The sequence below is a fragment of the Acanthisitta chloris genome, unplaced genomic scaffold (genome assembly GCF_000695815.1).
Source record: "Acanthisitta chloris isolate BGI_N310 unplaced genomic scaffold, ASM69581v1 scaffold40384, whole genome shotgun sequence".
Taxonomy (NCBI): Eukaryota; Metazoa; Chordata; class Aves; order Passeriformes; family Acanthisittidae; genus Acanthisitta; species Acanthisitta chloris.
The window spans coordinates 1-27,175 of record NW_008671670.1 but is presented as its reverse complement, the minus strand read 5'-3'; the positions used below and the strand labels follow the sequence as shown (position 1 = coordinate 27,175).

General features: G+C 36.9%; 1 protein-coding gene across 2 annotated transcripts; it reads right to left on the bottom strand.

The window, feature by feature from the left end:
* Window positions 1-875: 875 nt before the first annotated feature.
* MAK (male germ cell-associated kinase) lies at window positions 876-23,168 on the bottom strand. Of its 2 annotated transcripts, XM_009074183.1 has the most exons (13): window positions 22,813-23,168; window positions 21,076-21,130; window positions 20,030-20,151; window positions 18,911-18,990; window positions 16,914-17,046; window positions 16,657-16,828; window positions 13,204-13,371; window positions 11,142-11,462; window positions 9,912-10,078; window positions 9,270-9,400; window positions 8,382-8,513; window positions 3,746-3,874; window positions 876-1,044 (listed from the first exon to the last, which is right to left on the bottom strand). In XM_009074183.1, the coding sequence occupies exons 1-13, from the start codon at window positions 22,911-22,913 to the stop codon at window positions 890-892; spliced, it is 1,866 nt and encodes a 621-aa protein (XP_009072431.1). In that variant the 5' UTR covers window positions 22,914-23,168; the 3' UTR covers window positions 876-889. The 2 variants fall into 2 exon arrangements, with proteins under 2 accessions (XP_009072431.1, XP_009072432.1); XM_009074184.1 differs by lacking the exon at window positions 3,746-3,874 and having other exon boundaries at window positions 890-1,044.
* Window positions 23,169-27,175: the final 4,007 nt, after the last annotated feature.

Below are 27,175 nucleotides of genomic sequence, written 5' to 3'. Positions count from 1 at the left end.
CAGTTTGATCACCCAACAAAGACATGTAGAAACAGGAATTTACTGATAATTTATGCAGTTTTGGCTAATACACCCTTAAAATGACAGACAGACTGCAGTGATTAAAAGGTCACCGTGACACTCCCTTTACAGGACAGAGATAAGTCTCTCCAGATCTTTGACCAAAAATGGCCGTAGGTTAATTATAACAGCAGAATCCAGTTTTTAGGCTTCACTTCACTTCACAGCTTGGTGAGGTAAGTCCAGCATTCAGTACTTGTTTAGCTATTTTCCAATATTGTTGCATCATTCAATAGCCATATATCAGCCTAGGGTTTAGAGTTTCCTTGTGTAGTATCTATCAGTGGATTGCTTATGTCCTACTACAAGAATTTAAATTCGCATTGCTACATGAATATTTGCACCTTAAAGACCCTGAGTAACTCTTAGTTACAAGTGAGTTCTGTAATGCTTGTAGGAGAGTGTGGTACTCTTCACAAAGCTGGATCTATGCTTTCACTCATCCTCCTGCTAAGGAACCAGCCTAACACCTGGAAGCCTAGCTGCTTTTGTGCTTCAAGCATATACCAACAGCAGATGTTGCACTGGATGAACAACTATAACAGATGTACAAGGATAGGAGATCCATCTATAGAAAAAATGTTGAGTGAAATCCACTTCTCAGTAGTTTTGGCAATATGTGTTATACAACACATCATTTCATCCTACTTTATAGCCAGTGCTTTACGTGGTATTATATGTTTTCTACAGGTAACAGGAACACAAGGTCTTTTTTACTTCTTTGCTATTGCATAGTCTTAGGAGAAGTTAGAGCAAATAGGCATTTCAGGTTTCCAAGTGCAGGAGAACTGAACACAGTGCACATAACAGCTGTACAGGATGGCATTTTCTATCTGTTTCCACCATACTTGGCCACCCAGTCTGTTCTTCCATGTACTGGCTGAATTGTTGGTGAGCGACTTAAGATACTCATGTTTTTTGGTGCTGAATTGAAAGCAGGACCCGGTAATGCAACACGAGCAGCTTTGGTTTTCCAGGAATAATCTGAAAGAAACAAGAACTCAGAATTAATTATGACTAAAAAGGTATTTTACCTCTTTACAGAGAAAAGAATGAGAGTTTAAAGATGACGTGTGGTACTCAAGGATGCTAATGTAGCAGGATGCTTTGGTCTCTTATGTGTCATAGAAGTCATAAAACATCCTGAGTTGGAAGGGACTCACTGGGATCATTGAGTCCAGCTCCTAGCCTTGCACAGGACAACCCCAAGAATCACACCATGTGCCTGAGAACATGCAGTCTATACCTGTTTTCAGATAAGGCTAATGTTTCCTATAGTTCATGTGTCTTATTAATTCTCACCTACTGGATACTTGTTTAGCAGCAATGTCTTGAGAAAACACTGATTTCATCTCCACTGAAATTCCGTGGAAAAACTGACGCGTATGCCTACAACTCTGTATCTCCTATTACAAAACTGCTACAGGATGAAAGTGTTCTGTCTTCTATCACAAATATTTTAAAAAATATGTAATTATAATGTTGCTGAAATTATTAAGACCCAAACAGCTTAGAATGAAGGACAGCTTCCAGAGACCCTCATTTCTTTTGAGATTTTATGCCTTTTATTCCTCTTCTTCTTAGCTCATAACTCCTGTTGTACCTGGTGACGAGTCCTCTTTGCTTCACTCCCCATTCCTCCATTGATTGCATAGGATCTATTCCAAGTCTGAAGTTCTTTCTATCCCTTAATACTGGCATCCACCTGATCTCAGGCACTAGCAGTACTGCACTACTGTATTCCTGGCCTTACTACTCAGATTTCCCCTTTTTGCATTTCAGGTAGTTACCCCTTCCTCAAGCTTTGTGTGATTAAAGTAACTGCCCTGTCACAGGGACTGAAATTTCATCATGTTCATGACTGATTGTGCCATTTTCCCAGTCCTTTAAGGTCAGTCATTTGGGACATCTCTTATCCAGATTCCTGCTACACCTTACCATGGTTTCCTTAGCATTCCTAGACTAGATTCTGTCCTTTCCATTCCTACTGTTGTAGTTTAGTCTTCTTTTATTATGTATTACTGATACTCTTAAAAAAATTGAATATTAATGAGGTGTTGGTGCCTATGTAACATTCTGTTTCTTACGGAAAACCACCTATTTTTTGGCAGTATTTTTCAACAGTGGATTGAACGCATTAAGGAACAGGTAAAGATCAAGACATTTAAAAAGAAGGAACATCAAAGTACTGAAACTGAGAGTCATGTCTCCACCTCTTTGAAAACTAATACTGTTCCTTTTTGTTGTTGGCTGGCATTCCCTATCTTTCATCAGCAAGTATGATTCCAGCCTACACCATCTTGAAGGCCTTGACTTTCCTGGGTCCTGGCATTTTCCACAGAAAAACTAATCTTTTATACTATATTGAATTATTTAAATTATGGCATTAAAACCTTAACAAATTGAGAGACCAAAACCAATTCAGAGCATAACTTATTTTAGTTTGGATAATACAAAGCAATGTTCAAATATGGACAGCTAGGAGATAAAACCTGCCATTTGCTTCATCCTTATCTCTCTTCCCATGCAAATCTGCAGTTTAGGCTAAATATGAGGGGTTTAAGCAATAGGATTCTTGCTTTTCTCTAGGACATGGAAGAGTCTCTTAATTGACCTCCATCTGCCAGCCTTTCTGACTTTTACTAGACATTCTCCATTTCTAATTACAGATTAACAGGGAATTTATTTCCCTTTGGAACACCGTATATAATTCCTTTTCTTTCGCACTATTCACAGCAGTCTAGAGATAGTTGCAGATTTTGTCCTCCTGTGAACTTCTTGATCCATGCACTGTGACAAATCAAAACTCTCACTGCTGTGTTTCAGCAGTGAGTTGATAAGATAGTGAAGTGCAGCTCCAGCCTTCCCTGATGGGCTTCTGATCAACTCAGACACAGAATATGCATACATTTAAGGGTATCTTAAATATGTGTGCCATCTCCTTCCTTCCCTCCCTCCCTCCCTCTTTGCTTCTCTGACTTCACTTGCAAGTTCCTGAGGAGAACCGGTAACTCAAAAAAGCACATCACCAAAAAAACAGCCTTATTAAGCAGGACCACATCAGATTGGTCTGCCATAGGTCCATTGGCTAAACAATTCACCATTAGTTTAGGGCCTTGCTATCTCCTCTGAAGTAACTCGTGCTGCTGGGTTTGGACAATGGCTCTAAATCTTATTCACAAACCAGTTTCTCCTGCATCTTGAGCATTTATGTTCATCTTCTCTGAGTTGAAATCATACCAAAGAAAGTGCTCAGAATGTTGTCCATACTGTAGAGGATCCAAGGTAACAGTTACATCCAGAACAGATTTCACACTGTTTTTAACAGATGAATGGAGCCCAATCTGCACAACTGTTATGGAGTTACACATTTTACATATTCTGCTTAACCCTTCACCACTAATGAACAGTACTTTAGCAAATGGTCCAAACCGGCTAGAATTCAAATTGGAATTATTTTCTCTTTTACCAAACAAATATTAGTAGCAATAGTTTCTCTAGCTATCAGGATTGCCTCTGGGCACCTACATTAAATTCACTTATGTTAAGAACAATTTATGCCTTACAATTTTATTTTAAAAACACGAGGAAAACTTTACTAAGGGCTAATAAATTTCTTAGGAAGCATGGAAAATCAACATTTCTATTTGCGTTGGTTATCTATGGTAAAAGGACATTTTCTTACCTGATACAGGTGGACCAAGAGGTGCTAGCTGTATCCGTTGTCCAGCTGATCCAACTTCTTTTTTATGGAAGGAAGGGGCACATATTCCTGATGGGTTGTAAGCAGCACTGCTTACAAAGCCAGAATTTCCTGTGGACATAACAGAATTTTACAATTTTCAGTTGCATTCAGAAAACCTTGCCTGCTTTTTATAGTCACTTGAAAATATATTTGCAGTACCACAGGAGTACCAAGTACAAGTGTTCTTTAAAAAGTCCCTAGTGCTCATCTCTTGAAAAAAGTATATATTCATTCTTTGCTTAGTATATTAGTTGTACCCTTTACAGCCCTTAGCAGACTTGCAAGCAGGAATTCTGCTGGAAAAAAGACAACAGAGCAGGATGAACATTTCATTAGTACTTTCATTAAACGTAGACCACATAAAAAGGTTTATACCAAGTTTTAGAGAAAGGCAGACTCTTACCTTTTGCCTACAGCTACTTGCTTTACTGGAAGGTTGTTTAAGTAGTTCAATATTTAAAAACTAGTGCTCAGCACTACTCTTGTGCTCAACATGTTTGGCCTAAATCTATCTAAAAGAATGGAACCCAACTTTTCTTGTGGGAAGTGATGCACCACTTGAAGCTGACTTTGCCAGTTCCAGAGTTAAAAGGCCTGCTATAAATTTCAGACCCAACGATCCTCTTTCTTTAACCCTGGTCATAATTCTATGGTGCCAAGTTTGGTCCAGATCTTTCTTTAAAGCAGTGCCACCTTGGGAAGGTTCCATAACCATCCTCTCTTAGAAGCTGAGAAGCACTGTGCATGTACACACAAAATCAGTACTCAAATTAGCATCCAGTGGCAGGGGGATCTGTTACAATTCTTAAGACTCCCTGCTCCAAGAAAATATTTTACCATCTCCATGTCTGTCATCACTTGGGACAGTGTTAAGACTGTGCTGGCACAATGTCCAGAGAGAAATGCTTTTCTCTGATGGTGTGGGTATGTGTTCAGTAGTATTGAATTTGTGAGGTACAAAGCCATACACACTGGTTTACTTTGACCTTTATCAAGTGTGAGCGTATTCATCATAGTTTCAATGGTATTGCAGTAAAACACACAATATCTGATTTGACAGTTTTTCTGTCTCCTAAATCTGTGGCCTTAATGCAGTCCAAAATGTTCCTCTTCACACAAATGCTCCCAGTTCTCTGTGATAATTTAAGTTCTCAGAGCAGTGGATCTATAAGCTGAAAAATTGGTCATCTACAAACTCCAGAAGTTATCATCAGCTAATAACAGCTGCATTGGGTCATTGCATACCTCCCTATTCAGAAGTACTAGCAAAAAGCATTCAGCTAACTCAGTTTGGCAAGTCTCCCCAAACTGTCACTTTATCAGTTCTGCAAATGGTTGGGTCTCCACGTGGCTTTCCTCTATCCAGTTGATGCCAATGTCTGGCACAGTAAAGAATGATGCAATAATACAACTGGTGAAAAATACAACTTTTAATGAAGTATTCCAATAACATTTAACTTTCTTGCAGTGTTCAAGTTGTTCTTTCTTTTTGCCTGAAAACCAAAACAACACAGTTTTAGTGGTTTGTTCACTGGTCTGTGCACATACACACATTTTCTTATTCCCCCAGTTCCTAATTATTGGGAATGGTTCATAGCCTTGACAGCTCAGTAGCCTTCCTTAAAATTCTGAGGTTTGAAAATAAGAACATGACAGATCTGCCTCAGTTAATACAACCTCAAAAAGACTACTTCTGTCTGCTTCTTATCTATGGCTCAGCAAAGCTGCTTAGTTATCACAAATTGCTCAATCGGTTTTTTTTGGTTCTCCTTACCTCTTGATGTCCAATGAGCTTTATGAATCCTTCTGTAGGAAATGAAAGAGTGCAGCCAAGATGGACAGTCTGGGTGAAACAGAGGTCTGGAGGAGTGATCTTTTGTTGGATGAGCACAAGGGAAGGAGGAAAAAAGTTCAATATAAAATAACAAAATAGCTACAAATAAAAAATAGCCTACATAAAAGCACAGTTCCTTACCTCTGACTACTGTTGTACAAAAGAAGAGGTTGTTGGTATAGAATATTCATCCACGATGCATCCAGGAGGTCTGGCAGCAGGTGTATAAGCAAACACTCATTGCCAGGGTGTCAACAGGTTTAAGCATGGCCCAGGCCACACCCCCTACCTCAAACAAAACGCACCTGATTCTTCATAAAGAATAAAGTCCCTGAATTGTTTGAGCTGGGTAGGGAGTTCAAAAAAGCCTACAAATAGTTGCAATGAGACCTATCACACAGGCTGTACACACCAAAGGGCCCTGGAACTAGAGGAGAGGTCAAACATTCCAGCAGCTTTACAATGCTCACAGCCAACAGTGTGTTTAGACACAAACTATGCTGTCTGGAAACCTGAGTTTCCACCCTCTTACTCTAAGGTAATTCTGCCAAAATCTGTGCAACCACGGTGTCATAAAGTCACTGTAACAGGTAGAGAATCAGAATGCAGACAATGGTGTAAGTCCCGAGTGCTGCCATGAACAAGAAGTCCTTCAGGAGAGAAGCACATGCTGCTTTAGGATTGCTTCTTCACCATTATCCAGCAACAGTGCAGTGACCTGCTGAGGATTAGAATTAGGATAATAAAATATTCTCTGTCTGGTAACGTGCAGTAAGTGCCAAGAATCCAGAAGAAGTCACAATGAAGAGAGCAAGGTTCGACAAAACAGATTGCAACTGAAAATGAAGTATATAATCAGGAACCTGCATTATAAATGCAAAATTTTCAATAAACTTTAAAACACAAATAGGAGATGTACAAAGAACCATGCTATAATTGCTATAAATTACCTTTTGGATCCTCTAATTTTTCATTCAACCTTTCTTTGCATGATAGTTTTTCAATAGGTATAATTAAGTTCTCATCTGCAGGCAAGGAAAATGAAAGGAAGAAAAAGATGGAAAGACAGAACTTTAGAAAAAGGGTGTAAGGAACACAGTAAGGTGATGTCAAAGAAATGAGAGGAGGAAAAAGCAAGAAAGAACGAGTATCTGACATGTTTGAAACTATAATGTCTCATTCTTCTTTTCATAAGCAGGAAATACTATTCTCAACTATTTACTTTACAAGGTCCTTCTAATAATGGAATAAAAATATGATTTACCAACAATGCAATCACATATCAGTCACACAGACACATAAATCACAAGTTTAAGCACTAAGTTATTTAAACACAGCACAGTGTCAACTTTCAGATTGTCAATATGAAAAAAAACATACATAATTTACGTGTGTTCGGTTTCTGTGATCCAGCTATCCTGGTTTCATGTGTGTCTGTCTTAAACATTGCTGTCTCCCCAGTGTACGAAACATCACATTCAATTTAAGATACTGATGGAAATAATACCAAGCATTTTCAAACATACAAAACTAACCTATTTTTGGTTTTTTTTCTATAAAGTTTTGGTAGTAAGACAAAAGCAGGTTTTCTACCATTAGCATTCACCTTAATTTTATTTTCAGTGCAGTTCAGTAAGTAGATATCTTGCTCACGATGCATACTTTTGGAAGCAGCTCTTTGCCTTTTTGTGCTCAATTCCCTTGCAAGATTATTTTATGAATATATTCATTAATTCTGAAGCACATGGATATTATATCTCAGAAAACAAAAGGGTGCACATGATGATTACTTTAAAAAATCTCTTCTATACCATAAAAAATTCTTGTAGGTGCTGTTATTTTTCCACTTTATAAAATCCTGCACATTAATTCAGACGAACAACTTCAGCTCCCCTGACTTTCAGAGGGGAAAATCAGATTTGTTGACACTGCAGAATAGCTATTAAGAAGGGGTGCACGATCTGCATGTAAACAAACCTTCTGAAGTTCTTTCTGTACAAGCATGTAAGGCTGGGTGGTTTATTTGTGTTAAAGTATTTGAGAGTGACTCCTCCTAGCTGGACAATGGCTGCAGAGTTGCTAACAAGGTAACCTTCCATATCAGGGTAACAGGACAATGTACTTAAAGTATAGGGCTTGGTGGTGAGAAGATGGATTTTAGTCTGGAGTCTGATACTTAGTGAAATCTTAGATAAGGTCTTAAACTAGTCTTAGTCTTTACTCTGTAGAATGCTGATAATAGTGTTCTTCAAAAGAACATTATAGAGAGTTCCCTACTGAAAATAAGGGGACTCTTCATGTGGCAAAGTATTTAGGACAAAGCTACAAAACCACTAAAAGACATGCTTAGAATATTAGACAGCACTTTTGTTACATGAGCACACCACCCACCATTATGTTTTCATAGGTGAGATCACTGTTTCATAGTGTTCCATGGCACATTGTGCAGGCAGTAATAAGGTCAAGCTATTTGCTTGAATTAGCACAGTAAAATAAGGGTCTAAGAGGATTATCTTGACAGAACTTTATTTCAGAGGCTGCTCTGTACTTCCTTTATGCAGTGAAAGCAAAATACATAGTTTTATACGTGAAAGTTTTTATTTTAAGAGTCTGTCATTAAAACAAGAGAAGAAAAAGTGCCTAGAAGCTAAGCTTGACCACAGAAGTTCAACCAGATTATCTTAAAATAATTAAATAAAGTACGATGAGATATAATGTGACCATTTTCAATTACTCTTTCACCTGTAATATTTCTGCTGAAAGTCAATCCTCCTCCAGTATGTGCCAGCGGTTTAGTAAACAACTGGTTGTTCCAGGTTCCTTGTGATCCTTCTTTACTGACTGTTGCTAAAGAGACACTCTTTGGGTTTACACCTTAGGAAACAAATTATGCAGAATGTTATAGAAATCAATTTTCAAACATAATTCAACTGATTAAAAAGGACATTTCTAGAACAGTAAAAAACACTGAATTATCTGTGGCACAATGTAAACACCATTAATGTAAATTAACAATGTCCATTGATAAAGTTAGATTTTTAAGCCAAACCATGAAAACTAGAGACATTGATTTAAGAATAATTTTCTTCATGCTTTCAAGAGAACTTTTAAAAGTCTTTTAATACAGTTACTTGGTTTCTATAAAACCATAATCTCATTATTGCTATTTCTGTGTCTCAAAAAATTAGCAGAGATTAAAACTACCTATCAAAATGTAGGGTTCTCAAGGCTGAAAATAAACTATTTCTTCAAGGGTTAAGTTAAAAGGAGGACAAACAGGTTCTTGTTACTTCAGCATGTTACAATCATTACAAAAGTTAATGGGATTACACAGTAGAAAAAAACATCTGCATTATCAACCCTGTGTTCAGCACAATCCCCAAACATAGCCCCATACTAGCCACTGTGAAGAAAGTTAACCCTATTTCAGCCCAAACCAGCACACAGAGACAGGAAATTCTGCATCAGCTGTGATAGATATTTTCTTGGAAAGGCATTTAGTCCAAAACTTGAAAATTTAGCCTGGTTGTGAATATCAAAATTATCCAGTGAGAAATCTAAAGATTAAATGCACTGTATGTAGATTGTTCATAGCTTGTATTTCCTATATGTATTGACTTGTACTCTTACCAGGTAGATATCTTGATTGTCTTAGATAGTACTGTTTTGCTGATGTATTTGATCTTACAGAATCATTTCTCATCAAAACCTTATTTTCACCTCCTGGCTGGATACAGCATGAAGCTTTTGGTTCTGGCACACTGAAAAAGACATTCAAAGAATGTGACCAACAACTCCGACTTCAGGGCTGACCTTAGACTTAATAGCACTGTGCTCTTCACTATGCTACTTCCATTAGTAGAGTTTATTGCCACAAAGTAACAGCCAAACCTAATAACTCATGAGATTTTGAGCTGGGACTTTGAAGCAAAACGTGTAGCCAACACTACAGAATAAAAAGCAAATGTGGATAACTGGCACAACTTAATACCAAACTTAACCAACAAAGGAAATTAGGTTAGTATGTCTGATTTTAATAAGACAGTTTCTTAGTAACACAACAAGTACCTAAACTATACAGTGCCTGAAAACAAATCTGAATCTGTTTAGATACTACTAGCACAATATCAACACCACACCTGAAGCTGGTCTGCTCCTTCAGCTCTTTGCTTTCTTGCAGAATTTTGGTGACTTGAATTTCAGCAGACTTAATCAATCTATAAATCTACTGGAAATCAAAAGAAATTTTGATTTTATAATTGTAGAACTTACCTAAAAAGAAACTCCTTGGTTTTCCTTTCTTTTAGCAGTGCAATGCTAGGCTTCTTTGAACATGATATTCCAAACTCTGGGTCATCCATGTCATCCCAGCTATCCACAGCCTTTACCAAAGTCTGACCCCATCGTCTTCTGCAGCTTTTAGGACCCAGTGCACTGTTCTGAGAGCCACCACCTGCTTGTTTCTATTTTAAATAGGAAAAAAACTCCACTTTAATTAAATTCTAACCTTTTATATTTTATATCTAGTTCACTTCCTTTCAACTGCTTAAGAACTTTGATGGAATTTTCCCCATTGTGTTGTGCCTGTTTTGGCTATAGTCTCAGGATGATTTTAAGCACAAAACTAAACAGTAATGCCAGTATGTATTTTAAGTGTAGTTCTTTTGGACTGTCATCCTTATGCTGCTCAAATCTACCTGAAGTAGTGAGGTTAACATTCTATTTTGCAAATAGACCCAGTTCAGTGTTCAGCCTCTACTAGCAGTGTCTTGCTGAATTTGTGTTCTCAACAGTGGTAGATGAACTGTCAAGGAGTAGAGTACAGTGGTGCAGAACACTGCTCTAGCCTCAAAGTAAACACAGCAAATAGAATAAGATGGCCATGCCTTTCTTTAACATTCTCTTCAAATGAAATTACTCAATTTTACAACTATCTTTTAATCTGACTATAGTTAACTTCCTGGTATTTTCTAAATAAATATTATTTCTAACATACTTTATATTGCAGTTCGGTGAGTACAAGACAAAAGTGAAATGAAGATTAGAAACCAAAGCTTTTTACTATTCATCTTACTAGAAGTCTTAATTGTTAAATTTTTACAAGGTTAGCAACTGGATGAACCTTCTTGGGTATTTTCCTGCAATAGGCAAGTGAAATTCTCCCTTTCCACTTCTCTGTGTATCTAGACAGTATTGTAAATATTATATTATATTATCAAAGGTCAATAAGTGATAGCTGCTGCAACTACATTCCTGCATAAGCACATCTGTAAGGGCTATTCTAAATCAACATACAGTGTTGCTACAGTCTGTTGTTGCTACAAACAGTCTATTCTTCTGACTTGCTGCTAAACTTTAATAAGCAGTCTGTTATATCCTCAATTAATCCCTAATTATCTATCTGTATTTCCTCTAATAAGACATATGACAATTTTCAAGGTATCGCCTGGGTTAGTATAGATTTTAATAAAATAATATAAATATTTATTAAAGACAACTTACTGGCGATGAGTTTTTATTGACAAGTGGAAAAAATGGTTGTGCCTGAGGCTGCTGCTGTTTTGGTACTTGGTAGTTAGCTGTATTCTGAGGCAACTGAATTTGCTGGAGAGGCTGGTGGTTAAGCTTTGGCAAAGGCTGTGGCTCTGTTTTGCCGGGTAAATCAGGTGAAGACAGAGGTTCTGGCTTGGATGTAGCTTCCAGTTTTGGTAAAGCTGGTTTTGGCTCTGTTGGCTGAACTGGTTTAGTCGGAGTCTGCTTCTCCAGATACTGAGGAGGAGGTCCTAAAATTTGGCCAACTTGAAAGTAAGGGTACTTCAAAGCCTGCAGAAGAAGATACACCCATTTTACTTCAAAAAGTTGACTTTGGTAACCTCATCAAGTTCCTAAGCAGGTTTCTGAAATATTTAAGCAAGCTTTACAGCATAGATGCAAGACAGATGCATAATAAGATCATACACAAACAGTGTGCATTGATACCTGGCACTTCTGTATTTCAATCTCTTTCCATCATATAATTTAGTAAGACTAATCAATTTGTACATGCTACAAGTCATGTCCTTTCTTTCCCTCCTTTACTGCTAGGTTTTGTGGAGTCTAGTATTTTGAGGTGCATTTTACATTCAACACCGTTCTATATTCATGCAATAACAAATTTCAATTTTAAAACAAGTAGTCCTTTAGCCACATGCTTTATTACATGTTTCCATTGCTGATTATGTTTTGGCAACTCAATGAACAGCTTGGGTTTTTTTTAATGAAACACAAACAAACGAACAAAAATCCAACTAAAATCCAGAGGTGAGATGATCGCCATGTACAGATTTTACAATTAGAGAATATTAACGAGCAAAGTTTCTCCCTAATTTTTCTTATCACCAGCTTTCCCTGCTTTTGTTTTGCTTTAAATACACTCACCATGCTTGCTGTGCCTTTGTGATGTTTATTAGGAAACTACAGTGTCTGTCTTCAGCCAGACATGCATTTCATCCTTTTCCTCTGATCTTTTCATGCCCACCACTAGATGCACAGCATGGACATACCTTAGTAACACAGCTCCTATGTCAAAACAACACACTCTGCTACTCTTTGTTAGTTCCCACAGAGATGTTTTGCCTCAGCTGCACTCAAGAATTGCTGTCTTTGTACACATTGCCATGTATATGCATTAAACTCTTCCTTTTGACTGTGGATTAGACAACTGCTGCAGCTGCTTCCTTGATAAGTCACTTGTGTAAAAGCTCATTATTTGCTTTTATAAAGCACCATAAAGTATTTTGTGTAGAGCTACATAGTACTGGACTACAGGTAGGTCTCACTGACTGTACAAAAGAGATGCTTTATAAAGTGGAGAGAAATGATTGCTCTACTTGGTACCATCTGCTTAACTGCTTCTGAATCACTTACATTACATCCACCTAGGATAACCTGTAAGATGTCCTTTCTTTCCCAATTGTATTCCTCTTTTATACCATCTATGTAGGATTCCATTAGGTATGAATAAAAAAAATCCATAGAATGTAACCATCTTTAATACCTGAAATATTTTTTTTTAAAAATTAACTTGGAGAAAAAAATGTGACCTTTGTGACCTATTGGTATGTTCTTCACAAAGTTCTTTCCTTAGCACTTAGTACAGTTTACAGTGCAGCTCTTTCGTACCATACTGCATTCCATCTGCAGCTTCACCAAAAGCAAAGCTTACTCCTCAATATCCCTCTTTGTACACATGAGGAGGAAAAAGAAGGTGGCAAAAGTGACTCATAGCCACAACTGAGGGAACTTGCAGCTCAGATTTTTAGCTATCCTATACAGAGAGAGTTTCAAAATATGCCAATACAGAAGACAACATTTGCAGAAACAACTAAAGAGCTTATGATGTCTGCTGAGTCAGGTTTAGAACTTTCTATCTTCACTTCTCAGTCTCATTCCCATCAAAGTGTTCAAAATGAGGAGATGTTTCTGTGGCCATCAGTATTATGATAACTAATTAGTTTCTGTATCTACAATTGTTTAACAAGGCAAGAAAATTCAGTCTTATACTTAATTGTTCATGTGCTCAGACCTGACTTGCTGTAGGTCTCTTCTTTGGATTCCAGTTCAGCGTATCACTCATTAGCTGTATTGCTTCATTGCTTGCATTCGGGATGAGAGCTTTTAGGCTTATTGGGACACATTGTGGGAAACGAAAATTCATGGCAGAAGCAAGGTGGTATCCTTCTGGCCAGTCACTCTGTTTCAAAGGAAAGAAAAATGAGTACCAAAAAAGAACTAAGACAGTATCTTTGAGGTCTTAGATCAAATTTAATGCAGCTTGAGTCATGCTTGGTCTGCATGGCTCCTTCCTGTATAGTTGAAAACAAGCATTCCTGTTTTCCATTACAACTATTACAACACCAGTGAATGTATCAGTCTCCAATGGTTGTCCTTCTCAAGCTCTCCTGTAGGTAAAGGTGGAATTGCCTATGTGCAGCATTCTGCACACTACTAAAGAAATTTCAATAAAGCTACATCTCTAATATTATAAAAAACCCCTCTAAATTCTAATCTTGTCTTCTAATACACTCAGTCCTTCCCAGCTATCTACCAGCTCAAGAAGTAAAATCTTTTCCATCAGAAGGCCTTCAATACAATTTTTAAATTTCATCAGATGCAGAACCGCTTGAGTTCTATCCAACCCAGCTTTCATTTTGAATGAGAAGCAGTGAAGCTTACTCCCTGAATAAGGCTTTCAAGACTGCTTATCACACAGTTTGTTTATGTAAATATGCTGATGAGAATGTTATGAGGGACAGTACCAGAAACCTTACTGAAGACAATATATGATATCAGTGCTTTTCTGCTATTCACCAAGCTTATTACACTGCTACAGGGCAAATTGTATTGATGTGATAGAATTTGGTTTTGAGATACTATGCTAACTATTACTCATCTTTTTTATGTACAACAGCTTTAGCTCTGTTAGTCCATGGTAATCAAAGAACTCAAATATAATTATAAACCACATCTGGTTAAAATAAATTCTAAGACTTCAAGTGACTTCCTGTTCCACCTAAGAGAATAGTTGTTTCATTTAAACTAATGGAGAACGACTCTTTCCTCTTCTGCTGCATTGCCCTTCTTTACTGGATTTGGTGACAATCTGACTGCTAGAAGTAGTGATAAAGGAGCAATTTAGAATGAAGTACCAAGGGCTGTGTGTTGAGTTGGTGAAGAATAGGGATAGAGTTAAAACAGTACAAGAGCAAAAATTATAAATAAATTTCTATTTATAAAAAATTTTAACTTGCAATTATTTAAAGTGTCATTGCCAACCTTCAGCTAATGAAAATGCATTTCATCAATCTCTTATTCAGATCATGATCTGTTTTTTCATTAAATTCACATATTACAAGTGCACCATCACTGCCAGTACTTGAATGGTGCAATTCCTTTATAAAATAAATTAAGCAACTTCATTTATAAAATCAAACAAAACAGTTGTCTGTCACTATTTAAAACACCCAAATTCACAGAAGTCATTAGTAGGGTGTTATGGACTTGGACACAGGAAGGCAAACTGGAATGATGATAGCTCCTGGGCATGATTCCTGTAATTCCTTATTGCAGAATAATGGAATAAATGAAAATGAGTGCCTGAAAAAAATACTACTTGTCAAACTATCTTCAGAATCAGCCTATTAAATTAACCACTGAGTTTTTTTAGAAAGCAGAACTGTACTTCACTTGTAACAAATGTATTATTTGTCATGATAATCCCTATATTAATATTTAAGTACTCCTCTCACACAGTGATCTCCCTAAAGAATGCTTTAGCATTGCGGTAAGGAGAGAAAATTCCCAAGTCTGCTCTGCAGATGACAGGGGCATAAAGGAACTAATTACAGCTTCCTGATCTTAGATAGCTGACTAACTATGTCTCTAACCATTGGAGGAGGCTACAGTTCTCTCTGAAATACACAGCTGGTAATGCTCCCTGCTTTCCCAAGCAATATGCTTCCTAGTCAGGGAAGGACAGACTGTAAACAGCCATGATCTGCTTCTGCTAACTACTTGTAAGGTTACAGAAAACCACACAGCAGTCAGCTCATTGCTGCTCTGTTACTACACACAGTGAAAAACTCCCTGCACTTCCAGAACTTGTTTATGCTGTACACTGAAAATGTTCCACAAGTTAGTATGTTGCTCTCTTTCACAGATATTCTTGATATACATCAAAATATTCTCCTTACTATCCTAGACTTGTGATCTGCTGAAGAACCTTCAGATCTGTGTTTGAGAACTCAAGTCTTAAAATACTGTTCATATTGCACATTATTTCTTACGTACAACTGCCATGGTAAGCACTATTTTACACATGATACCAATTTTCCCTTAGCCCTCTAGACTCAATTTTCACTTCCACCACATATCATCTATAACTCTCCACCTGACCTTTTACACTCTGCTCTGTCACGAGTCTGCACCTGTTTCTCAGGATGGTCTCTTGGATGTTTTCCCACCACTTCGAGTTCTGCATGTTCCCAGCTAAGCTTAATCTATTTCTGTTATAAGTTTTCTGTTCCTTATTTTTCTATTGATAACAGCCCTTTTACTGAACAAGAATTATACTACATTTTATATCAGTAGAACACCAATGAAATTGATGTTTTTCTGTCCCACCCTTACGTTTTTCAGATCTAGGTGGATGTGTTCAGCCAGTTATTTCACCAATCTCTGTTTGTGCCCATAAATTACTGATACACATCTGCCATTTCATACCTTACGCTCCAAAAATATTTAATAGTATATGGTCTTTTTACCAGTTTATTCAAAGTTTTGAAGGTAAGCTTATTCTTTTCTTGCATGTTCATATATTCATTTGCTAAAACAACTTTTAAACTTAAGTAAATTAATTGCATACTTTTTGTAGGCACTACCCAAACCTTCCTTGTATTTTTAAAAAGTATTTAGCCCATCCAGAAAATAACTGGAAAGAATTTTAAAATCCTACGTTTTCCCTCCTTTACTTCTTATTGCTGATAATATTAATGAGACATCTGTGTGAGACCAAATGTTTCTTCCATGTTTTAAAAATATGAAAAGCATTATTTGCCGTATTTATGGTCCAGGCTCCAAATTCTGGGTGCCAGCATAGAGGAATTACACTTCCAGGAAGGGAAAGCAAGTTGGCTGTGGCAAATTAAATCCTAAGAAACTTCTGATTTGCTTTCCAATATGCATAACTTTAAATAACTAAATTAAACAATTTTATCTGGCTTTCATCAGAGGAGAGCCAGGCTACATATATTGGTATGATATACAACAGATGCTAATATACAACCAAAGACTAGCATTACATGCCTTAATGGAACCTTAAAAGAAATCAAGAGTTGAGAAAACCTTAAGTCTTCAGGAAACTTAACTAAAACAATAATTTAATATGCATCTTCTGAAAGAGAGATAACATAGAATATTTTGATAATAATTTTATTTAACTTTTTCAAAAATACAACTGTGTGAGTATTTGAAGTCCCACCTTCTTTGGAGTCCCTAGTACTTGGCAAATTTTGAAGATTTCATCTACTTCACTTGTGCCTGGGAAAAGAGGTCTTAGTGTGTATAGTTCAGCCATTATGCTGCCAACTGCCCACATATCAATAGGTGAACTATAGATAGATGATCTTAGCAAAACTTCAGGAGCACGGTACCTATGAGGACGGAAAGAAAAAACAGGTAAATTAAAATGGAATAGAAAGGTAACTAGTCAAGGATATTAATTCTTACTATACTTACCACCTGGTAGAAACATAATCTGTATAAGGTGGCTGAGATCTTAGTTCTCTAGCCAAACCAAAATCTGCTATTTTCACAAGTTCTGGTCCAATACAGAGAAGGTTTTCAGGCTTCATATCTCTATGAAAAAACCCTGTAGAGGGCCAGAGAGAAAAGAATGGTGAATTATCATGTAATAACTTCTTAAACAGCAATTTCTAACAGCGTAATCCAATATTTACTTTGGAATGTTTGGGAAGAAGATAGCTTTTTTCTGTCTTTTTCTTTAACTTTTTTTTTTTTTTTAAATTCAGTATAAAAGAACTGTAACCCTCCCCCAACAAGTGTACACATTTTCCCTTCAGTGATTATTACACCAAGTGTTCTTAAATTATCAAATGTAAAATGTCATTAACATACTAAGGAAAATGAATTGGCTATTGCAGCAACACCAAGTAGCAAACCAATTTCAGAATGCAATATTTTGCAAAAACTACAGCTGCTTTGCCAGCTTTGGATAATTGAAAATAGAGCACCTGACATGCTTACTTGATTCATAAAATTCCTTGAATTATTTTTAGCTAGTAATTTATCCTTGTGACAACAATTTGAAAATACAGACATATAAGGGATATCCAGATCCTGCTCAGAAATGCTAATAATAATAATGCAGGCATATCCAGTTTCTTGAGTGCTTGCCTGGGCTTGAGCACCTCTATATATGGACAGTGGTTAAGTCACTAAGCAAATCAATTCTACTGTTTAATTGGAATACACAGTTTATTTTACTATAAATGAAATGGACTGAAATTCACTTGCTAGAATAAAGCATTCAGTTTCTGTATGCATAAACTGAAAACCACTCAAAGAAATTGGCTGAAATTATAACAGTGAAATCTAAATGTCCAAATGTGTCAAACCTGTCATTCTCAAATACTTATGGTCAAATCGAAATATTAATATTGTTACTTAAAATTGGAAATTTTTCTTAAAATCTAATTTCTCATCAATTTTGTGGAGAAATGGGGAAGGAAAGGAAGATACTAATAATCAGAGAACAGTATATGATCTTGATCAGAAAGACAAGAAAATGGCAGTTGCTGGGTATTTGATAATAATGAACAGAACTAATTACTTATTTGAATTCATCAACAGGCCTCATCAGGGTACATGAAAGCCAATCAGATCTCACTGGGAACACTGTTTCTTATTTCATTTTCAGCTAATATTTTATTGTCTTTGGAAAGCTTTTAGAATACCAATGTGATGTGAAGGACAAGTATGAAATAAAAAAAGCTGATCATGAGAGTAAATTACTACTCTTTTAAATGCAAAGGAGTTTAATAATGGTATTTCAGAATGCAGTTTGCAGACTGAAACATGAGCATTGAAAATTTTGTAAGTGCTGTGAGCACACTGCACCTCTTATTTAGACTGTGCTTGTAATTCCTAGAAACACCTCATCTATTAAAATATTTAAATCCTAACAGGTTGTACTTGACAAGGAGACTGTCTGAATTTCTTAGTGAACAAGTTGTTTTAGTATGTTTTATGTGTAGGGTATCATATTGGCTATAGATTCTCAAGACAAGAGTATCAGTGTATCAATGGTCTTTGATTAGATCTTTTTGAGAAAGCAGAAGTGTATAGTATAGCACAGTACACAAGTTTCTTTAGTTTGTTTATTCATCTGGTAACTAAGGTAAATACTAAACAATGTATGAACAACAGGCAATGCTTTCCAAAACAAAGAAGAAAATCTGATTATAGGAAAACACAGAATAACTTCAGGCATGGTTTAAAATAGCACCTTACATAAAACAGATTAGAATAATTTTATTAGAGATAGTTAATAGCCTCTGCTAGATATTTTTATTCATGTTATTTCTGGGCATGATCTTATTTTCTAAAAAAAGTGCTACACAGTTGTGCTAGATATTTTTATTCATGTTATTTCCGGGCATGATCTTATTTTCTATAAAAAGTGCTACACAGTTAAAATCTAGTATGAAACTTACCGTGTTTGTGAATAAAAGCTAGCCCTTGTAATATCTGATACATCATGTTTCTGATGACTGACTCAGGAAACAACTTGTTTCTGCAAAGAAATAGAGTAACAACTTCACATAATTAAGAAAAAATGTATCTTCAGAACAGTGTTTTTTCATTTTGCATGGCACATCATGAACAGATGAAAACAGACCCATCAAGTCTTGTGCACAAAGTGAGGCAGATGCAACTAGCTCCCATCTTAAAACTCCATCAGGCCTTAACTTCCCTCATTTGAAGTACTGTAGAGGAACTTCTCTGCAGAGAGGTTCATGATTCTCTCTCTCCCTGGGTTGGCCAGCAGTGTGCTCGGCCAGATGAACATGGAATGCACAGTAATATAGCAGGGCAGAGATGGCACAGCACTGTGGTCGGTGTGTTACCCAGGGGTACCCTTAAGGGAACCCTGATTGAGAGCAATGCTGCTTAGCTGCTGAGTAACATTGTGCCAATATCACTAGTGGCTATCTCAGGATGTGAACCCAAGAGATTAGGAGACAAAGGTGCATGACAAAGTCTTAAGGAAATGCACATTAAGGGCAAAAGAATGCAGCAAAGAAAAATGTTACTGAAAAGGCAGGTCCTATTCCAAAGTCCACCTTGCAAGCCTTGCTATGCACTGTTTGCCCAAGATTGCAACATCAGAGGTAGTCTATATATAGGCTGGACTTATGAGCGTGCATGCACATACATGCAGATTGATCATCCCCACCTTAAGCCAAGTCCATGAGCAAAAGCACAGCAAGCAGTGTTTATCCAATCCATCATACATTATAGTGAAGGCTATTAAAGAAGAAGGAAAAAATAAAACATTTGGAATTTCTCTCATGGCTCTACACACCAAAGGCATGCAAACTATCGTGTTAACAACTGATCAAACTGTTATTTCCAAAAGCATTACAATCTGCAATATTGTAATGAGCAATGCAGAATTCTACCCTCAGATAAGCAGGTGCAGCAACTCCTGTTCACATCAGTGGGGCTGCAGGAAGAGCCAAAACCAGAAATTCCAATGTGTTCTTCAAGCCAGTATAAGAATCATTAAGTAAAGCATGATAGCACTACTTGTTCTGTGAGAAAATACATACCTATCCTTCATTAACTGATAGAGATTTTCTTTCATGTATTCAAACACAAAGTAAAGGTGGTCATTTTCTCGTATGACTTCTTTCAATTTTATTACATTGGCATGGTTTAGCTTCTTCAGAGACTGCAACAGAGCAAAGTATGGCTTCAGATAACTGCACAGTGACCCTGATTCCTTGTCAGAGCTAAATTTTAAACATGTAGGTTTCTAGCACAGAATCCACAACACATGTCCATCTGATACTTATCTGATATTTATCTTGTAATCTCTGTTTCGAAGAACAACAAGACAGCAGTTTAAATTGATTTAAAAATAAAAGCAGTAATTATGTAAACAGTAGTTTAAATCTATTTCTAGGGATTATATCATAGCTGGAGTGAAGATTAGCACAAAACCCTAATTCCTTACAATGAAAGACAGATCTGAAGCTGCAACAGCTCTTGCTCATTGAACTGAGTAAGAAAACCTTGCATTCATTTTATTTTTTTTTTTGGCATGAAAATTTCATGAACAAGGATTCTCTTACTGATGTCCCTTTTGGAGATGCAAATTATGTGAAATCTAAACTATGGAAATCCAACTCCTTTGTTAGGAAGTTTTGTATACACAGAAAATCAGATGCCCAAAACATGGAATAACTTGGAATTTAAACCTAGGATTTCAAGTGTTACTCTATCATTTTGCTAGCCAAAACTCCCCATCCTTTCTACAAATGCCCCAAATACAAGATATGAGGAATAGATATACACCTAGAAATCTGCAATTAAAATGAAAGAGCAGGATGGTAAACCACAGAAATACACACATACAACTTCTCTCAAAGATAAGAGGCTTGGCTGTGAGACATGGCCACTGCTTGAGAATTGTGGGATATTCCACACAGCAGCAGCAGCTCTATGAGCACCAGCAGCACAGGGTTTTGTGGAATCTGTCACCACTTAAAGAGTTCAGAGTTTGGCCATATGCTTGGACATTGCTGCTGCCCTTTTCATTCATGCAATCCTAACCAGAAACATATTTTTAAATGTGGCATGTTCACCAGTTTACCTTGACTTCTCTCAGATTCATACATTCATCCCATGAATAGAACTTTCTTTTCATTCTGAAATACAAGTCCAAGATAAAGTATTTTCAGTGAACAATACAGAATGCTTCTAGAGCAAAAAATCCTGAACATATTATTTTCCAAGTGTAGCATTAGTTGCATTTAGCACTCTATTTAAAACATTCCAGGATACCCATCAACAACATAATTATAACCAAACTCAACACATGGAATTGCTAGAAATCTGCAGTGATTAATCATCAAACACTCAAATATGTTTTTAGAGGAGTACAGCCAGAGACCATGATACTCCAAGGTACAAGGGAGACAAAACCCCTGTCCATCATTGAATTGTGCCCTTAATGATAAGGAAAACAACAATGACACTGCACATAAACCATGGAACATCACATCTTTGTGCCTAAGTTGCACATTCTAGGGAAACAAGAAAATGATATTTTTTTAAGTTGCAAAGCATCTTGACTGCTTACTATTATAATTAAGAATCTGATTTGACCAGTCATTTTACAAATCTGTTTCAAGGTATTAATTACCAGATAAAAACAGTTTCATTTTTTCAAGCAACACTTATACATACATACATCTCTAAACTAATTGTTATGTATAACAGTGCAATACATTTATTTGCAAATCTTGCATAGATCCAAACATGGATATTTGGTGCTGCTCAGACCTTGGGACCGGGTTGTGAATGTCATTGCTGTGTTTCTGTAAAGTTCTAGTGCCTACAGCAAAGAGATTTAAACCCAAGATTTTAATTTAAAATAAATGTATCTTCCACCAGAACTGTCCCCTCTCAAATCCAAAACTTAAAAATTACACAAAAGATTCCAAATCTTGAAACCATGAGAATGAAAAACACTTCCCACAAATTGCTGACAAATTAAAAGAATCAATTGGAGATTTTTTTTTTAACCTTTGATAGTATTAACTTTGGTAACAGGACTAAAAACCTGAAATTCTCAGAAAATCTTTAAGAAAAAGTCAGTCAATTATGTTATGATTATCTTACTGCAGCAAACCCATGAGAGAAAATGTCTCAGCAAGGTACACTTTCTGGTATTTCAACTTATGTTTTACATCCTGCTTGCAATTCTATAGGGATACAAGGGGAATTTCTTCAGTCCTGATACAAATTTTGTGGGTTTGGAATCATCTTTTAAGGCAAGTATGACATGATTACGCACAACACAACTTTATTAGATCCAAGGAGACAGCCTTTATTTACCTGACCAGATTGTTACCTGGAATTTATCACTGTAGCAACACATGAAACTTAATGCAGTACTTAAAAAGATTTGGGGCTGGATGGGAGGGAAGGTATTTCAAATTTACCTGTTAAGATCAGTATTCTTACAATTCATATAAATAAACTCCCTATTTAATCAACTGCACATTCAGTTTTGCTTCTCCTTTGGTGTTAGCCTAACAACATTTTTAGAAGGAAGATTATTCAAACTGAATAAATGCAGCATGCAATTTTATAAGCAGAGATAAATCTGTAACTTAAACTGATGTGTCTCTCTATTGATCTGTTAGCTGAAGTCTGACCCATGATCACCTGTTAAACATCTTCATTTAAAAAAAAATTGTTAAGTTAATTTCCTTTTAAGAAAGGGACATTTTATTCTAGTATACACAAATGGAAAACAATAAAGTTAAAAGTGAAAATCTTTCAGATTTTTCAAGTACCTTTACTGAACTGAGATGCTACATACCTTTTGATAGCCACAAGTTCTCCTGACTCATTGCTCTTCCCCATCAACACACTGCCATAGGTGCCGTCACCTAGTTGTTTCATAATTGTGTAACGGTTCATTTTTTTAAGACCCAGATAGCCAAAAACGTTATGAAATTCTAAATGTCTTCAGTTTTATTAAAGGATTCTATGCTCTTTGATTTTCTTAACGAAATCTTCTTCCAGACTGTTTTATGTTGGTGAATGCTTCTCGTAACAGAGCAGGTTATTCACTGGTCTCCTCCAAACTACTGCTACTTCGAGATCCAGATAAGAAGTTTAAGAGAGAGAAGAACACGGTCATTCTCACATAGGTCCTTAGGGGGAAAAAAAAAAAGGAAACTATGTAATTTTACATAATTTTAGGACAGAGACACTACTATTTGTGTCAAACAATAACACCCCCCAGATCTCTATTGTGTTCTTTAAATAGAATGCTTCAATATAACTAGTTCCTTTAAGTCCTTCAAACCACAGAAGGTGCCTAGTGTACAATTAGGGTTAGAGTAAGCAGAAACTGGAGAGTCAAGATTACTGTCATAATTCCCTAGAACTAGAGAAGAGTGTTTAAGGCTGATATATTCTGATGGAACTCCTTATTCTTAATTTGCAGACAGCAGCAACTTCCTAACCTGTAACAAAGTCAGGGTTGAAGTTTTGGAAAAGGTAAGAACCCAGATTTTGCAGAGGACGCTATGGTAAACCCAGGGTCTGAACAATGCTTTAGATTGGTAGTTCAAGCAGGCTTGAAAGTTACTGAGGAAGAGGTGAAGCAGCGACATAACTGCTGCATGCTTTGCCAAGGTTAACTGAATTCTTATAAATGTGCTTGGATGTCTTGCTCGGAAGATCACATGATTCTTAGGCACAACAATGTCTGAAGTTTATTCTTCAGTTTTGCAAGGCCTGCAAAAAGAAGTAGAGAGCTCACATGCATTGTTATGGAAGACTAAATCTGAGTTGCCATTTGGAAGAGAATTCACATTGAAGAGTGTTGAATCATCTTTGAATATATGTAAATCTTAATTTAAATCCTGATCCAAACTTGAATCTGAACCTCAGCTTTCACTATACACAGTACTATCCATCACCAAGGCTTCAGATGATGGCTAGTTCCCATAGGTCCCACACACAAATCCTAATTCTAATTTGAGCACTGGCTGGACTCTATACACTGTCTTAAAAACTGAAGTTAAAGCACTGAGGCAAACTCAGAAGTCATCCACTTATTTATACAGGTCTAGAAAAAACTAACAGCCTATCTCTGTACCATTTACTCGCTGTAACCCAAATGCATAAACACAAACCAACCACTGCTGGCTAACCCAGTAACAGCATTATCTCTACCTTTTGCCTCTGCTGTCTAAACATACAAAATAAAGCTCAAATAAATAGGAACACACAGTCAGCCTACCTCTATAGGAGATGCAGAACTCAGATGCAACTCTATAGTCCTTATCCTTATGCCAGAATTAGCTACAGGTTGGTCTGTCCAAACATATTAAGGAAGTCAAATTCAGCTGATAACAAGTCTCAGGCCCTAGATTTACAGGCCTGGCAAAATTCAACAATAAAATTAGCCTCTTAGAAGTGTGAACAACACATTCTCAAGTACACCAGCCTGCTGTGTAAAGGAACTCCCAGAGTTACATAAAAAATTTGGAGAACTCGCACACATTTCATGCCCAAACTTTTTCTCTCCAACAAAGTGAACCAAAAAACCAAGAAGAAAACCTCTGTATTAGGAATAAATAGACCCAGATCCAGACACAAACCTCAAGTTTTGACCTTTAAGTACCCTAATTTTGATGCCTAAATCCTATCAGCTTTCCAAGTGATTTTCTTTGGGGTATATATTAATCACATGCTTTTACAATTATCCCTTTTGTCCAATTATAGTATTTTGGCATTTATACCTGAAACAGCATCACATAAAGTGCTTCTTTGCTCCAGAAGTCCTATATAATATAATATATCACAGACCCAACTGTGCGTTTTATCTGTTTTGTAATATATTTTATTGCCTTATTCCATTTCTGCCGTATACTGGAATTTTTAGAGTATGACAACACTTAATTGAGTAAAGTACAGAAAAGTCCACACATTCCTTCAATACATCAAATGGAAGTGTCAAATCTGCTCTATGGAAATGCACAAAAAAGAGGTATGAAAACAACATACCCTGACAACGACATCTATGTACCATCACACTCACTGCATACATTCACCTCCACACTCATGGACTAGGCTATGCCACTAATGGCTCTTTCATAAGAGTTGTCTTGGCGCTTACCAGTTAACCAAAAAAAGGGCAAACAAGGGAACTCTTATAGTGAGACATCATCAACTGAAAACTAAGCAAACGCAGTGAAAAAAACCAGACTGCAGGGGTATCATGCTTCAAGCTCTTCTCCAGCTTTTAAGAGAACTAATCTTTCATATACAAGTATCTAAAAACCCAGACGATTCTTGGGACACTAATCAGGTAATTTTACAGCAATGTTATGGCACAGTCTGTAAGACACACTGGAGGATGACACAGGTTTTGCTGACCAAGAAGTACAGCCCTGGATCCTGAAAGACTAACTGCCACCATCCACTGATTAGAATAAATCCACTGATTAGAATAAATGAGGCTGCCAAGTATTTGCATTTATCGGCCTGATCTGACATCAGGGTTGGGAGCTTCTTTTACTTTTACTGGAACTACAGAGCATGATGAGTTAGAACATAAATGCTCTAGAGATTCACGTTTCACAACAACAGACTTCTGCACACTTTGTACTTTGCACCACATATACCTAACTCAGGTGTGCAATTTCTTCCCAGTGGTCCCTCTATATTTTCTTTTTCAAATGTGCAGTTCAGTTTCCTCTTTTGTACCAACCTGAGGAAAAGTGAGCTTTTCTGGTTAACAGAAGCTTCTGAAGTGTCTTTTCTCATCCTAAGGCTTACATGATATTATTTCCTCAGTGATATGAAGCTCTAAAATGTAAAATTGCCATAACAGTCAGCTACCAAACTGGAAAGAGAAATCCTACTGTAAACAACAGCTTGGTTTATACACTTAATGACATACTGGCCATAATCTCTTCACGCAGGATTAAGGAAGGATTAAAGCAAGGGACAAATAGAGGACAAAATAGAATAGCCTGACAGAATCTATAATTTGTGTAGATTTTGAAAAACTGAACAAGTACTAAATGATTTAAGCAAGTTTTCTCTTTTACTACATTACTGGTGTTTTAAGCACTAGCAACAATTTTGTATTATTTTAGTTGTCTGAATTACATTTCAGAATGTAACGAGTGTCAGCAAATCACCTGCACAACTTCTGTGCCAGTATTATGCATTACTGTAAGTTTTATAATCACATGCTAAACAGACTACTCTCAAATTAAAATAGAAACTAGGATCTATGACCCAACAAAGACCTCCCACACAGATAAACAGAACACCCACAACCGAATTTCACCAACCTGTTTAGAGTAACTGCTGAAATCACCAAAACTGTTCATAGGGCACAGTACTAGTCTCGACGATGGAAAGTGGGAGTATTGCACAGTACAGAATGTATGCTGAAATGAGTTTTGAAAGTAAAAAACCCAAGCACTAAACCAAACCACAGAGCAACAAATTGTTGTTGCAAGACTGTTCTTGGTAGTGACAGTATATTACTAGAGCTGACAGTAATCAGGTCCCATGACAGGTGGATCCAGTTTTTGAGATTAACTGCAAATCCATTACTCTAATCAAATGCCAGTGGCTATTTAAAAGCATGACTCTCATCTGCAAGAAAGGAGCCAGTAACGTTGACAATAAATATTTCAAACAGACCGCCTTAAATTTTTTTAAAGACACTGTTTCACTTGCTTGTATCAGGCATTCGGGAAGGGGCACATCAAAAAGAAAAAACTCTGATTTGCTCGAAGTAGTTTCCTTTGTTTTGTTCCAAACGAGCTGTGGTTTGGAACCAAAGTGATTCACACCAACTTTTTCAGGACATTTCATCCATGCCAGCGAGGTTACCTCTTGCCACCCCACAAAACCTCTTCTCGCATCGCACTGAGCAGCACTACAGCAAGTTTCAGCACAGCAATGCTTTCAGTGCTGCTGCACCTTCGAGTCTCCAGCCTCGGGCAGTGAACAGAAGGAATACGAATTACTTATCCTTCAGCATCTCCGCACCACTTTAAATTTCAATAAATGCGGGTTTGCGTCTTAGTGTCACCTGACCACACTCGCTTAACTCACACAACCACCTTCCTTAAGGGCACCCACAGCGGGGAGAGGAGCACAGCGCTCCTCTCACCCACTCGGGCTACGAAACGCAGCTTCACCTC